Here is a 17,308-nt window from a genome sequence, read left to right on the forward strand (position 1 = left end):
GTAAAGGAGAGGGGAGAGTACGCAGCCTTGCGGTGCTCCTATGCTGAGGGTCTGCGGGTCTGAGATGTGCTTTCCCAGCCTCACATGCTGCTACCTGTCTGTCAGGAAGTTGATGATCCACTGACAGAGGGGTTCAGGCACAGTCAGCTGGGAGAGTTTGTAGTGTAGCACAATGGTGTTAAAAGCAGAGCTAAAGTCCACAAACAGAATCCTGGCATAGGTCCCCTTGCGGTCTAGGTGCTGGAGGATGAAGTGCAGGCCTAGATTGACTGCGTCGTCCACCGATTTATTGGCCCTAGACGCAAACTGTAGAGGATCCGGCAGGGGATCTGCATCTGGACAAGCTAGATGCAGGAAATATGTTCCCAATGTTGGGCGAGTCCAGAACCAGGGGCCACAGTCTTAGAATAAAGGGGAGGCCATTTAAAACTGAGGTGAGAAGGAACTTTTTCACCCAGAGTTGTGAATTTGTGGAATTCTCTGCCACAGAGGGCAGTGGAGGCCAAATCACTGGATGGATTTAAGAGAGAGTTGGATAGAGCTCTAGGGGGTAGTGGAATCAAAGGATATGGGGAGAAGGCAGGCACAGATTATTGATTGTGGACGATCAGCCATGATCACAATGAATGGCGGTGCTGGCTTGAAGGATCAAATGGCCTCCTCCTGCACCTATTTTCTATCTTTCTATGTTCCTATAACCAAGCACCCAGTACTGTCCTACACTCACTGTGAATCTGGGCTTACCTTCTCTTATTCTCCCTCATTCTCAGAGCTGCCTTGGTCTCCTTCAGTCCCCCGTTTCACCTGCTGCTTGACCAACTGACTATAAGTTTTTATGTTCAAACTCAGAATATTTTACTTTTAACGCAAACAACGTCATGCACAGAAATGATAATTCTCCAAAAAAATCTCATCTATAAGATTTTAAAAGGCACAACTATTACTGCCGACCAAGAATATACAACCGTAACCGATCTGTGGAATTCACTGCCTCAGAAGGCAGTGGAGGCCAATTCTCTGAATGCATTCAAGAGAGAGCTAGATAGAGCTTTTAAGGATAGCAGAGTCAGGGGGTATGGGGAGGAGGCAGGAACGGGATACTGATTGAGAATGATCAACCATAATCACATTGAATGGTGGTGCTGGCTCGAAGGGCTGAATGGCCTACTCTTGCACCTATTGTCTATTGTAACCATTGTAAAATCATTGCGACAAGTGTATAATTTAAGACAAGGTGTCCAAGGGTTAGATAATTCCATAATATTGCAGAGAAATATAATAAGACATTAAGTTGAACTTGATAAACGCTGCGAGGAACTCTGTGTTTAAAGCATTTTCCAAATATTTTGGGAGTAACATTTCTGAGTGCATTGGTTGATAAAGAACAAAGCTTGGACAATTTACTGCTGAGATGAATCCCAGCATGTTTCATCCTCTACTCTGCCCATCTACCGCAACGATGCGAGTGGAACAGTAAGCATTTTGTTCTTCAAGCTGCTTTTTTTAAATGGCAATGTTCAATCATTTAATGAAAACTATTTTACACCATGTGGGTTGAATTTAATTTTATCAGGATTTGGCTCAAAGCAGTGTAAGAATGATCACACTATGTATACAATTATGGCTTTATCAACCAATGCAGTCAGAAATTTTGCTTTAGAAATATTTGGGAAATGCTGTAAACGAGAGTTCTGTTCAGCTTTCATCAAGTTCAATTTACTGCCTTATTTTTCTTTACAATATTATGAAATTATGCCATTACATCAAAAATCAAATTACTGCAAATATTCTCCACAACCTTCTGGCCACGTTTTTCAATGAGCTTTCAAGCACAACAGATTTTAACAGCATAAGAAAACCTTAATTAGGTAATTAGTTTGCCATTTTGAAGTATATCACACAATTCCCAGTCACACATACATTATTGTTCAAGCTGCACAACAATTAAATCATCCTTTCGTTCGTATTATTGTTTGCAAATACATTTACCACCAATATATTTTTCTTCCCCCAATGACAGCTGTTACTTAATTTTACCGTAAAATATTCATAACAATCCCATCTCAAGTAAATTGTTTCTGAAATGTTATTTATTGTATTAATTAATTTTGCAGCATATTTATTTTTAGCCACACTTTGAAGTAACTGCAACAATGGAATCTGGCCAAAATACTAAAGTTTGAATACTTGCATACAATGATACTGTTAAATATGCCTCCCTCTCACACACATACAACTAGTCTGAGAATTTTTCTTAGTAAGAATTAATTCTTTTATTTTGCCCAGATCGCCTCAACACAACTCAAGGTCAAAATCCAACTATAATATTAATATTTGAATACTTGTCTGTCTCTGTCTCTCTCTCACACACACACACACAAACACACCCCCGCCCCTGTATATTGCAAATATTAATTCGCAAATAGGCTGGTATGGGGAGAAAATACTAAGTATGGATAGAAAAGGTTGGAGGGGTATGGGAAAATTCAAGCAAATGGGACTAGCTCAGAATACCATCTTGGTCGGTATGGACATGGTGGGCCAAAGGGCCTGCTTTCAAACTGACTAGTCTGTGACTTTATGACTGAGATTTTTTTCTTTGTGGAATTTGTTTCTTTCCTTTCCCCACATCATCCAACTGCAACTTGACATCAAAATCATAAGTTCATAAGTCATAGGAGCAGAATCAGGCCATTCCATTCAACGAGTCCACTCTGCCATTCAATCATGGCTGATCTATCTTTTTCTCTCAACCCCATTCTCCTGTCTTCTCCCCATAACCTTTGACACATTTACTAGTCAATAATCTGTCAATCTCCCCTTTAAAAATAGCCATTGACGGCCTCCACAGCAGCCTGTGGCAATGAATTCCACAGATTCATCAGCCTCTGGCTAAAGAAATTCCTCCTCATCTCCTTTCAAAAGGTATGTACTGTTATTCTGAGGCTGGTCCTTGACTCTCCCATTAGAGGAAACATCCTCTCCATATCCACTCTATCTAGGCCTTTCACTGTTTGGTAAGTTTCAATGAGGTCTCCCCTCATCCTTCCAAACTCCAGTGTGTACAGGCCCAGTGCCGTCAAACGCTCATCAAACGTTAACGTCCCACCTCCTCTGGACTCTCTCCAATGCCAGAACAGCCCTCCTCGATATGGGACCCAAAACTGCTCACAAAACACCAAATACGGTCTGAACAGTGCCTCATAAAGCCTCAGCATTACATTCCTGTTTTTATATCCTAGTCCCCTCAAAATAAAGTCCTGTCAAAGCAGCCACAGCCAGACATAAAAACAGCTTTTTTTCCACGAGTAATAGTTGTACTCAATAACCAAAGTCTGTAGTCTCTTTTTTGCTCTGGTTTATTTTCACCCACATGCTTAGACCGTAATGTTGTATCCTTATTGTTTTGATGTGTTTATGCTTTATTCTTAATTATTAACTGTATGTTTGTGTTGTCATTTGTGAGCGGAGCACCAAGGCACATTCCTTGTATCTGCACATACTTGGCCAATAAACTTATTCATTCATTCATTAATGGTAATATTGCACTTGCTTTCCTTACTATCAATCCAACTGATATTCACGAAAGATATGACTACATAAGTGCAAAATACAGCCATGATTTTTCAGGTGTTATGGGAAAGGTTCAGGCTTTAGAACAAACAGAAAATAAACCCAGTAAATTGCAACTACCCGTTCACAAATTATGAATGAATTATTTGCTGAAAGACTACTGTACAGTCTCTCTTATTGCTATGAAAGTAGCCTCACAACTCTGCCTGCAAAACCATCCTCCGATATAATTGGAAGTTTAGCTTAGTATGCACATCTCGACGGCATTAAGATCCATCACATTTCAAAATATCACTTAATGTATCCTTCACATTTGGAATGATGTTTCCACAAAAAAACAAAAGCCAATTAACTAAATGACACAAACCCAGCAGGAAAGGCACCATTCAGTAATTAAACCACAAGGAAACAACATATAAAGCAACTAAGAGCTTGGAACATTTTGTGAAAGTGTTTGGCGTTGCCATCTTTATCAACATGCATAATGTGGTGAAAAACAGCATTTAAGCATATTAAATAATTTATCTCACCCATGGGGATATACTGTGCTGACTAGTGTAAGAAAATAACTGCAGATGCTGGTACAAGGTATTTATTTATTCACAAAATGCTGGAGTATTTATTCACAAAATGCTGGAGTAACTCAGCAGGTCAGGCAGCATCTCAGGAGAGAAGGAATGGGTGACCCTTCTTCAGACTGATGTCAGGTGGGCGAGACAAAGGAAGGATATAGGTGGAGACAGGAAGACAGTGGGAGATTTGGGAAGGGGAGGGGAAGAGAGGGACAGAGGAACTATCTAAAGTTGGAGAAGTCAATGTTCATACCACTGGGCTGCAAGCTGCCCAGGCGAAATATGAGGTGCTGTTCCTCCAATTTCCGGTGGGCCTCACTATGGCACTGGAGGAGGCCCATGACAGAAAGGTCAGACTGGGAGTGGGAGTTGAAGTGCTCAGCCACCAGGAGATCAGGTTGGTTAAGGCGGACTGAGCGAAGGTGTTCAGCGAAGCAATCACCGAGCCTGCGTTTGGTTTCGCCGATGTAAAGAAGTTGACATCTGGAGCAGCGGATGCAATAGATGAGGTTGGAGGAGGTGCAGGTGAACTTCTGTCTCACCTGGAAAGACTGTTTGGGTCCTTGGATGGAGTTGAGGGGGGAGGTAAAGGGACAGATGTTGCATCTCCTGCGGTTGCAGGGGCAAGTGCCCGGGTTGGGGAGGTTTGGGTAGGAAGGGACGAGTAGACCAGGGAGTTACGGAGGAAACGGTCTCTGCGGAACGCAGAAAGAGGAGGGGATGGGAAGATGTGGCCAGTGGTGGGGTCCCGTTGTAGGTGACGGAAATGTTGGCGGATGATTTGTTGGATACGCTGGCTGGTGGGGTGGAAGGTGAGAACGAGGGGGATTCTGTCCTTGTTACGAATGGGGGGAGGGGGAGCAAGAGTGGAGCTGCGGGATGTAGAAGAGACCTTAGTGAAAGCTTCATCTATAATGGAAGAGGGGAAGCCCCGTTTCCTGAAGAATGAGGACATCTCTGATGCCCTAGTGTGAAACACCTCATCCCGGGCGCAGATGCGGCGTAGACGGAGGAATTGGGAGTAGGGGATAGAATTTTTGCAGGAGACAGGGTGGGAAGAAGTGTAGTCCAAATAGCTGTGCGAGTCAGTGGGTTTATAGTAGATGTCAGTCATTAGTCTGTCTCCTGTGATGGAGATGGTGAGGTCCAGAAACGGGAGGGAGATGTCGGAGATTGTCCAGGTATATTTAAGGGCAGGATGGAAATTGGAAGTGAAGTGTATGAAGTCACTGTGCTGACTAGCTCTTCAGGGCTGGAGGCTTGAGTTCTTCACCCTCCTAGAGCTTCCATTATTCCCTTTAATGACTTAGCTCTATATTGCGTATCACTTCCAGAATGCTGGAGCCACTCTCTGCACTTTACCTTCGTGGATAACAATTCCCAGAATTCAGCTTATTCAGGCACCCATAGTCATGATGTAACCTGGGTCTCTGATACTTTGAAGCAGTAGCTCTACCGCTGCGCGACTGTGCACTGGTGTATGATTTCAACCCGAGATCGAAAGTTCCTCCCTCCCCTCCCTCCCCTCCCGCCGTCCCTACAGATGTTGCTTGATTTGCTGAGTTCTGGCAGCAGATTATTTTTGGTGCACATAACAAATGTATTCAGGTAAAAGATAGAACTTACGAAAATAAAATCCCTCATTTCAAGTTATTTCATTTTTCAGCTTCAGCTTTAATATATACTTCATTCCTTAGTAAACATTATAGAGAAGTTAAATATGTCAAGGAAATGCGCTTTGATGTGCTGTCTGAGAATTTTGCACCATGATTGTCTATTCAGTCTGCCCGATGGCATGCCAACCACAGAAGGTTAGGTATTCCATCGTACTTTCAACTGAGAGAAGAAATGGCAGAAACATGCCAAGTCCTCACCAAAATATTGTACTAAATCTTTGTCAGAACTCGTTTGCCACTGACTCCATATTCTGGGTCATAGTTTTCTGACAACTACCATTCAATTGACTCCATGCATACACATATTGCTTTTGTAGAGCAGGCCCTGTACTGAGCATCTGAAGGAAAATAACATTGGTCTCATATTCATGACATCCATGATTTTAACTGTAAACCGCCATCGCTGAATTAGTTTCCAATCTAGTATGGATGAAGCCTAGATATCGCAAGAGATTTTCAGACCCCAGACTGCCATATGCTACTCCACGGTAGATCAAAGTTGGCCAATATATTAGGATACATTCTAAAATAACCACACTAAGGTAATTAATGGTAGAACAAATAACATAAGTCTGTAGATTTCTTTACTGACCTATATAAACCCTTCTGCTGAATCTCTGCATCAGTAGCAATACAAATACGTGTAGTGGGATAAGGTTGATGATGAACACATAGCCACCCCATGCTGATACCTGAAACCAAGGTGCAAAAATAAAAATTAATATAAAATACAAGTAAATCTTCAAAGCATGACAGACAAAATACAATGATCCTCAAGACCAGTACTGAACCATGAAGACTTCACTTGATATGTTCCATGCCTCTGAGTTTCAGTTTTGGCTTTTGGTCCCTTGAACTAAACACTTTGGGTTGGGAAAGTGTTTTATCTTTCACAATTGACGTGATAGTTGACAAAGTTACGTAACATTCTTGAATTTAGGTACAGAATGGAAAACCTAAGCCACAAACTAATTTTAATCACCAGGTAAACAAAATATTTGCAACCAAATATTTAAACCGTGTAAAAACAAGGAACTGCAGATACAAGTTTACAAAAAAAGAGAATGTGCTGGAGTAACTCAATGGGTCAGGCAGCATCTCTTGGAGAACATGGATAGGCAATTTGTTGTTTTTATTCGGGACCCTTCTTCTGAAGAAGAAGTGATAATAAGTGATAATGAGGTGGCAGGTCCTTATTTAAAAGCTCAGATGGTACAGGGTTTATGGGGGGAAACTACTAAGTGCAGTTATTGCCATACACTTTGTCACTGTCCTTCCAGATGATTCCACCTCCTAAACTAATTAAATCCATCCAGGAAACCATGATGAACTGCACAAGTGTGTTTCTCCATGACATATGTTATGTCACAAGAACTCTACTAATCGTAGTTAACAATCTGGGAAATAGGTCTTGTGCTAATCAAGAAGGTTACCTTATCCTCATTGGCATCCAGGCTCTCATCTGCTGGTTACACGAGTCGTTATGTGGATAGTCTGGTTAACTTTCTAATCAGGACATTGATGTTCGGGAACCCTGACACACGTGCAGTGTTAATGATACCAGCCCCTTAATATTAGTTGGGTCTTTCTGCACACAGGTATGAACTTCTTCATTGTAAGGATTTATAAACAGAATTTAACGATGTGCAATTATTTGCAAACAACCCATTTTTGACCTCATGACGGAGGGAAGGTCCTGAAAGCATCGCAAGACAGTTGGATCTATGACATTGTTGCAGGAATTCCTGCAGGTATGTAATAAAAACAAAAAAACTGCCGGAAATATTCTGCAACCTTGCACCATTAACATTTTTCATCAATCTGCTGATGATTGAAACAAACTGATGAAAGGTCATCAACCTCAAACAATAATTCTGTTCCTCTCCCCACCGATGCTGCCTGGCCAAATCCTTATGTCTAGTATTCCAGCAGTTTATTTGCTTATTAGTTTAGTTTATTTCTGTAGTTTATTCTGTAGTTATTAGTTTATTTCTGTAGTTTATTTGCTTTTAGATTCCTGCAAGAATGTCTTTTAGTAACGTGTTTGTGGTGTATGCTTGGAACTTTTAGTTGATCAAGGTTTTTTTAAAAATATTAAAGTTGGTCAAGTGTGCCTCTCGAAGCCCACCTCTGAAATTCAACTCATTCACCCATGATCAAGTTTTGTATTGATATCTGGAGCTGCAGTTCTGGTTAAATCTACATTGAGCATCAGTGAGTACATTATTGATGAGCAGGTGTTATTTCATAGCATTTTTATTGCCAATCACTTTGCTGATAATGAACAGTTGAAAAATTGGGTAATAATTAGATTTCACCTGATTTTAGTGGACTGGACATATCTGCGTATCTTTCTACACTTTCGGAGAGATACCTGCGTTGTATGTGCACTGGAACAACTTGGCAAGGAGCACAGCAAGCTCTGGACCATGTCCAGAAATGCAGACAGAAAACATATCAAGGTCCAAGACTTCATGATGTCCACTGGTTATTATACCACATGGTGTAAACTGAAATGATTGAAGATTTGGCGTCCTTGATAATTAATCCTCAAGATCCTTGTGGATCACCCACACATATTAGGAAGTGACATATACAAGATATACCCATATAATCATTATGCTACCCTGAATCTCTAGAAACATCTTTTTACAACAAAAAATAGGAAATGGTGCTCTGGGAAGGGGACAAAATACCATGCACAAGCTTTATTCATACAAGTAACAAGAGAAGCACACTCCATCAAATTATTTTTAGCATTAATAGAACTCCATGGAATACGAAAACAGGATTGGATCTCTTACCATGTAAAAGTAGGACAAGCAGCAACATATAGTCCAGAAAACAGAGCCCGTTTTCACAGATTTGACCTAAAACGAATAATGCAAAGATTAAGCTAAACATTACAACAAAATTACTTGCATATCTTTCACCATTAGAAGGCAACAGAAACTTCTTTTTTCACTCTTTTGATTCAAAACCACTGATAGATCCTGAAAAATTCAAGTCAGTCGCCAAAATCAAATTAACGTGATTAACTTAAATGATGGAAATTTTTTAATCTTCTGCAAAAAGAACATAAAACATGCAAAAATTTACAGATATCATGTTGTCGGATAGTATTTAAAAAATTGGAGGCCTTGGGAACTCCACTGAAAAATCTTCCTTATTCTCCTTATCTTCCTTATTCTCCTCTTCTTACTAAAAATGAAGTCACTATCCAAGTACCGCTTTCAGGGTATCAGGTGAAGATTTTTGAGTTTTAAATCTAAAAAGAATCCCAAGTTCAGATCAAACTTTTCTCCTTTGTTTGTATCTGATACAATTCAGAGCTCTGCTCAAAACATGTAGTATTCAATATGTCAGTCATCTGATGTAGCAAAGCAATACCTATTTTCACGCAAGATTACATTATTTTCCATCCAATTAACCAGCTATCAAAGAAACTACACCAACAACTGTTACGACTTGAAGTGATCAATCTTCCTTAGACCACTTCCCTATTTTGGCAACTTAAAAGTAAAAACCAAATGAAGAGGAATATCTAGTGTGTACAGTGGTTTAGAGCATAAAAGGAAAATATTTCACATAAATAAACCATTTTGACCCCAGCCTGTCTGGTTTTGGTGGAGCAGGAGCTTGATGGGAGTAGCTCAGCAGTTACAAAAATGGTATCTGCTCTCAAATTACACACCATGTTAGATTTGGCAATGTAATCCACCAACTCATTCATGCGAATGGAGTATATACAGTTGTATGGAGTAAAGGAAAGTAAGGTAAGGCGTCAATTTTTAAAAAACTATGTTTCCTGTGAAGTTTCCAAATATTTAAAAGTGTTGTAGGTATTTTCAAATTATTTCATTTAATTCGTTTGATGTATTAATGACATTTTTTTAACCTTTTCAAAAATATAATAATATATTCCTTTATTCGTCCCACACCGGGGAAATTTACAGTGTTACAGCAGCAACGTGGATAGCAAGAGATCATTCATTATAAATAAAAGATACATATATTATCATCAGTTTTCTGTGTGTTCTTAGCTGTTATTGTTGACTGGTCTGCTGGGAGCAGTGCTGGTTGTGCAGTCTCACAGCAGCGGGAAGGAAGGACCTCCTATATCTCTCCTTCACACACTAGGAGTGAAGGAGTCTGTCACTGAAGGAGCTACTCAGTGCAGTGACAGTGTCCTGCATGGGGTGGGAGTCGTTGTCCAGCAGCGATGTTAGCTTTGCCATCATCCTCCTCTCTCCCACCATCTGCACTGAGTCGAGGGGGCCTTCCTGACCAGCTTGTCGAGTCTCTTCCCTTCCGCCGCTGAGATGCTGCTGCTCCAGCAGACCACTCCATAAAAAAATGGCCGATGCAAACACCGTGTTGTAGAAGGTCCTTAGGAGTGCCCCCTGCACTCCAAAGGACCCGAGTCTCCTTAGCAGATAAAGTCTGCTCTGGCCCTTTCGGTATAGTGCATCGGTGTTTTCAGTCCAGTCCAGTTTATTGGTGAGGTAGAGACCCAGGTACTTATAAGAATTCACCCTCTCGATAAAATAGTTTAAGATTTCCAAACATTCGGCAAAGATCGGGATATGGCTTTGCCCTGCTAAAGGATTGCTCAATTATTAATGAGCTGGACTTCCTTGGTCCTTCTGAAGGGACCTGATTTATCATACAAGTCAGTCCCACTTTGGAGCTTAACAAACAGATCTGGAATGTGCCAAAAATGTGTTCTTCAGGGTTAAGTTTCAGCAAATTCAGAAGAATAGCACATTTTTGCGATGCGTGGATGGCAAGCCCAGCTCAGTGAAATGAAGACCATCTACTCTCTTGAGGAACATACAGATTATACTGATATAACCATTATTAATGTACAGATGCAAGGTATTAAATGAAGAGTCACGGTGCTTTGCATTGTTTCAGTTGAAGGATATCAAAACAATTCAAGATTTGGTTCAGAAACGAGGCAGGTGAAAGCATCTAAATGATGGCAAATGCTTTATGCTGCTAGGATCAGCATTATTGCTTCATCAATCAAAGCATATATCATGCTATTGGACACTGAAACAGAGTTTACGAACATCTTCTACATTAAAATGCTCATATATTTCTCAGTCTAGCTCCAATGATGAGCCTTAGCATAACAGTAATTGGTACTGTTCCAATGAAGCTATGCATTGTCCAGAATTTTTTTGAAGAAAAAACAAAATATATTGGTGAGGTTGATGTAATCTACTTGGACTTCAGGATAGGGTAGGCCCTTGACAAGGTCCCACATGGGAGACAGGTCCAAAAGGTTAAAGCCCATTTAAGTCAGGGCAAGTCGATAAATTGGATTCAGAATTGACTTGATAATGGAAGGCCGAGTATAATGGTGGAGGGTTGCTTTTGTGATTGGAAATCTGAGATTAGTGATGTACCACAGAGATTACAGTTGGAATTCTTACTGTTAGTTATACACATTAACCATTTGGATATGAATGCAGGAGGGATGATTAGTAAATTTTCAGATGATATAAAAATTGATGGCAAGGACGAGTCATAGGCTACAGGTGATGTTGATCAGTTGGTGAAATGGATCTATTGGGTCAACGACAGACAGAATTTAATCCAAATAAGTGCAAGAGCATAAAAATATAAATGTAGAGAAGTTATGGTACAAATCAATAAAACACTAATTAGGCTGAAGTACTCTGTGCAGTTCTGATCAATATACCAAGGAAGGACATGATTGCATTGGAGAAGTATATGACAATTGTTATATAGAGTGACTGGATGGCTTGGGCTTGTTTTCTTTGGAGCAGAGGTGACTGAAGGGGAGCAATTGGAAAATTACAAGAGGCATCGGAAAAGTGGATAGTAAGAAACCTTTCTGCATAGTGGAGGTGCCGGAAATCAGACGGCATAGACTTGTGGCAGGAGGTGAGAGGAAACCTGAGGAAGAACGTTTTCACCCAGCGTGGTTATGATCTAGTACACATGGCTGAGTGGAGAACAGATACTCTCACAGCATTTAAGTTCACAATTTATAGGAGTAGAATTGGGCCATTCGGCACATCACGTCTACTCTGCCATTCAATCATGGCTGATCTCCGCCACCTAATCCCATTTTCCTGCCTTCTCCCCATAACCCTTGACACCAGTTCTAATCAAGAACTTGTCTATCTCTGCCTTAAAAATATCCACTGACTTGCCTTGGCCTCTACAGCCCTCTGTGACAAAGAGTTCTACAGATTAACTACTTAAGTATCTAGATGTGCACTTGAATCAGCAACACCGAGAAAGATATGGATATAGTGCTGGAAAATATGATTAGTACAGATAGACACTTGTTGGTCGGCAAGGACATGATGTGCATAATACATGTTCCTGTGTTGTGCAATTCTATGATTCCATGACCAGATGTATTGCAGCCAAATTTCCTGATCACACAGGAAGCTATGAGGGCAGCACAGTAGTGCAGCTTGTAGACCTGCTGCCTCTCAGCACCAGATACACTGATTCAATCGTGAACGCAGGTTCCGTCTGTGTGGAGTTTGCACATTCCCCCCGTGACGGAGTGGGTTTCCTCCGGGTGCACGAGTTTCCTCCCACATCTCAAAGACCTGCGGGATCATACGTTAATTGGTCGCTATATAATTGAATATATATAAGATGCGAAAGCAGGATAACATAGAACCAAATTGAATGGGTTATCGATGGTTGCCGTGGATTTGGTGGGCTTTCCAAAGAAGTGCAAATTGTACCTTGAAAGGATGATAAAGTCTGCATAGGGATGTAGATGGGTTAACCAACTAAATATAAATTTGTTGGATGGGGCATAATGTGAGGAAATGTGAGGTTATCTCCTTTGGCTGGAAGATTAGAAAAAATATTGTTCACATGGAGAGAATTTACATGTTGTGGTAATCAATAACAAGATCTCTACCAATTCTTTCCTTCCATAGCCTGGACTGCTAAGTGCCTCCGTAAACACAATTAACATGCAGGTAGAACATCTATTTGAGAAGTCAGTGAAATGTAGATCTTTATTAAAAAGGGGATGCAAATATGTGCAAATGTTGCTATGACTGTACAGGCACAAACAAGACAGGTGCTTCATGCTCTTTTGATTTCTGATTTAAATAAGGATATACTTGCATTAGAGGCACATGATTAATTCCAGGAATAGGCAAGTTGACCTCTGAAGGTTTGTTTTGTGCTTTAATTTTCAAGCAAACCCTTTTGACTATTTAAAAGCTAATGTGCCCGTTACGGAAATTGCATCCGAGTTACTCAATTTCAATGAGTGCTGCATTAAGTCATCACCGCTGCAATGTACATTAATGGCACAACACTCTGCAACCCTATCCCACCCCTTTCTGCAGCATTTCTCATGCTTGGTGAAAGGTCATCAGCTCGAGATGCAAACTGTTGTTTTTCCTACAAACGTTGCCTGATCATTTTCATCGTTTCAAATTTTTAATTTTGGAGGAATATCAATGAATAGAATTGAAGTAGATTTTTAAAGAAAGCCATTTGTCTCATTGCGTCTCTGCTGGTTGAAAAACATAGAAAATAGGTGCAGAAGTAGGCCATTCGGCCCTTCGAGCCTGCACCGCCATTCAATATGATCATGGCTGATCATCCAACTCAGTATCCCATACCTGCCTTCTCTCCATACCCCCTGATCTCTTTAGCCACAAGGGCCACATCTAACTCCTCTTAAATATAGCCAATGAACTGGCCTCAACTACCTTCTGTGGCAGAGAATTCCAGATTCACCACTCTCTGTGTGAAAAAAAACTTTCTCATCTCGGTCCTAAAAGACTTCCCCCTTATCCTTAAACTGTGACCCCTTGTTCTGGACTTCCCCAACATCGGGAACAATCTTCCTGCATCTAGCCTGTCCAACCCCTTAAGAATTTTGTAAGTTTCTATAAGATCCCCCCTCAATCTTCTAAATTCCAGCGAGTACAAGCCGAGTCTATCCAGTCTTTCTTCATATGAAAGTCCTGCCATCCCAGGAATCAATCTGGTGAACCTTCTCTGTACTCCCTCTATGGCAAGAATGTCTTTCCTCAGATTAGGAGACCAAAACTGTACGCAATACTCCAGGTGTGGTCTCACCAATGCCCTGTACAACTGCAGCAGAACCTCCCTGCTCCTATACTCAAATCCCCCTCGCTATGAATGCCAACATACCATTCGCTTTCTTCACTGCCTGCTGCACCTGCATGCCTACTTTCAATGACCGGTGTACCACGACACCCAGGTCTCGTTGCATCTCCCCTTCTCCTAATCGGCCACCATTCAGGTAATAGTCTGCTTTCCTGTTCTTGCCACCAAAGTGCCACCAAAAAGACTTGCCTAACCTAGTTAGTTGCATCTTATACAGTGCTGCTAGAACCAACCTGAAGAGAGGCATCAAGGATGCCAAAGCGTCCTACAAGAGGAAGATTGAGGACCACTTTTCCAACAATGACCCACGGCGGGTATGGCAAGGCATCCAGCACATCACCAACTACAAGACCAGCAACTGCACGACTGCCGACGGCGACGCCTCGCTGGCAGAGGAACTTAACTGTTTCTTTGCTCGTTTCGAGGTGAAAGCTACAGTGGCAGACATAACACCCTCTCCAGCACCTGACAGCAACACCTTCACTGTGCAGGAGTATGATGTTAAGCGCGTGCTCAGAGCAGTGAATCCCAGGAAAGCTGCAGGCCCCGATGGTGTGACGGGCAGAGTGCTGAGGGAATGTGCAGACCAATTATCTGAGGTCTTCACAAAAATCTTCAACCTGTCCCTTTTAAAATCCACCATCCCTCCCTGCCTGAAGTCCGCCATAATCATCCCACTGCCGAAAAAGTCTGTCATCAGCGGTCTTAACGACTACCGTCCGGTAGCACTCACACCGGTCATCACAAAGTGCTTCGAGAGACTGGTCCTGCAGCACATCAAAGCCAGCCTCCCACCCACCTTCGACCCACACCAGTTTGCCTACAGAGCAAATAGGTCTACAGGGGATGCCATCGACACTGCTCTTCACACTGCACTGACCCACCTTGAACACCAGGGGAGCTATGTGAGGATGCTCTTCCTCGACTTCAGCTCTGCCTTTAACACGGTCATCCCGAGCAGACTGGTCACCAAACTTTCCGACCTTGGATTTTCCCAAACCATCTGCCAATGGATCAAGGACTTCCTGACCAACCGCCCCCAGACCGTTAAAATAGACCCTCACCTCTCCTCCACCATTACACTGAGCACCGGCTCACCACAGGGCTGTGTGTTGAGCCCCATCCTTTACTCCCTCTACACTCACGACTGCGCCCCCACCCATCCCACCAACACCATCATCAAGTTCGCGGATGACACGACTGTGGTTGGACTCATCTCAGAAGGAGATGAGACAGCCTATAGGGATGAAATCCAAAGGCTGGCAGCATGGTGTTCAGTGAACAATCTGGTCCTGAACTCCTCCAAAACAAAGGAACTTATAATTGACTTTAGAAAAACCAGTGGAGATTACGACCCACTCTACATCAATGGGGTCTGTGTGGAAAGGGTACCAGCTTTCAGGTTCCTGGGTACGCACATCGCAGAGGATCTTACCTGGTCTACCAACACCATCACCACAGTAAAGAAGGCACAGCAGAGACTCCACTTCCTGAGGATCCTCAGGAAAACCAACCTGCAGGAGAAGCTCATGTTGTCCTTCTATCGCTGCTCCATCGAGAGTGTGCTGGCATACTGTATAACCACATGGTATGCCAGCTGCTCAGAAAAGGACAGGAAGGCCCTTCAGAGGGTCATCACGACGGCCCAGAAGATCATCGGCTGCTCACTGCCCTCCCTGGAGCACCTGTTCAGCCTACGCTGCCTCAGTAGAGCAGGCAAAATAATAAAAGATCCATCCCACCCCGGCCACCGTCTGTTTGTTCATCTGCCCTCTGGTCGACGTTTCAGGTCGATCAAATCCCGAACAAACAGACTTAAGAACAGTTTTTACCCCAGGGCCATACGAGAACTGAACACTACCTTTGCACTAGGCAACACCGTTAAAAAATCTTGTACTTAATATAATTGTATTTAATTGTATTTATGTATTTATTTGTTTTTGCATTTATTGCATATATGTTTGTACGCACCGTCAGGATTGGCTATTTTTTAATTTCGTTGTACTCGTTGCAATGACAATAAATGAATATTATTATTATTATTATTCTACCCCATGGTCTCTAATTCTGCAGTCATGGCTCTTCGAGTACAAAGCAAGTAGTGTTTAAATGTGATGCAGTTTCTAACTCTATCATGCTTTCAGGGAGTGCGTTTCAGATCTTCAACACATTGAGTGAAATTTCTATTCCCAAATTTCCCTCTAATCCAATTACTTTAATTCGATTCATGCTGACTTTAACCCCCGAGTCAGAAAATAGGTTCTTCAATTAAGTATCTCTTTAACTTCCTGTTACAACAAAATTAATCTTTCCTCAGAGCTGCATTTTCCAGTCTGGCTGTATCTTTGTAAGTCATCTCTGCTCCTTCTCCATTGCAATCAATATCTTTCCATTACCATAATCTGCAAAACACCTTAAATGTTTATAGATAATCGCATTTTCAGTAATCATGCTTTATATTTCAGTACCTATTTAATTTATCTGCATGAATAACGTAGGTAATGCTATGTTTTTAATATCGCTGATGGAAGTGGGAAATCGAATAAGTGGCATAAGCCCCAAATTAATATCCATGAATGGGAACTATCGTATCCACAATGGCAAGAAAGGGAAGAGATTGCAGATTACTTGCACTGATTTTAGTGCTTTAGTTTTCTTCACTGTTACTTTCAATTTACTCCCCTAATTACTTTCATCATTAACACCAGTGACATATCCTCAGGATCTTAACCCAGTATTCGATTACTTGCAATAATATTGCAGAGGAGAAAATTAAATATTGTTTTTAGATAATTTCCATGGCTATTGTGCAAGCACTTTGCATCCTGGCAATATACTTCTTCTGAAATTCTATTGATAATTCTAAGAGGCCTGTTCTCAGAGGTCTTCAAATGACTTAACCTATTTGAACTCTAATCCTTTGAGCCTTGTGATAACATAATTACCTTCTTATCACCACCCATAAACATGTTCTAATTTTCATCTTGGGTCTGTCGTCAGGCACACCACACAAAGACATTTTGCTCTGTATTGGGAGGTATTACTGCCATGGATGTAGGTATTCACTTTTATTTTAATGCACAGTTCATTTTTTAGAGTCGTTGAATGATGGAGCACAGAAACAGGCCCTTTGGCCCAGCTCGTCCATGCCAACCATCTAAGCTAGTCCAATTTGCCCACATTTGGCACTTGCCCCTCTAAATCTTTCATATCAATGTACCTATCATAGAGTCTTTTAAATGCTGTTATAGTATCTGGCTCAAGGACCGCCTGTGGCAGTTCGTTCCACATACCCACCACCCTCAGATTCGTATTAAATCTTGCCCCTCCCGC

General features: G+C 41.6%; 1 protein-coding gene across 1 annotated transcript in view; it reads right to left on the reverse strand.

Annotated features, from left to right (window-relative positions):
- The window catches only part of stt3b (STT3 oligosaccharyltransferase complex catalytic subunit B), a 94,467-nt gene that overhangs the window by 26,911 nt on the left and 50,248 nt on the right, over positions 1-17,308 (reverse strand). Inside the window, exons 4-5 of the mRNA XM_078415120.1 lie at positions 8,626-8,691; positions 6,414-6,513 (exon numbers count right to left, since the gene is read on the reverse strand). Coding sequence (XP_078271246.1) covers positions 6,414-6,513; positions 8,626-8,691 — 166 coding nt within the window. The remainder of the gene's footprint in view (positions 1-6,413; positions 6,514-8,625; positions 8,692-17,308) is intronic.

Source organism: Rhinoraja longicauda, chromosome 2, assembly GCF_053455715.1.
Source record: "Rhinoraja longicauda isolate Sanriku21f chromosome 2, sRhiLon1.1, whole genome shotgun sequence".
NCBI lineage: Eukaryota > Metazoa > Chordata > Chondrichthyes > Rajiformes > Arhynchobatidae > Rhinoraja > Rhinoraja longicauda.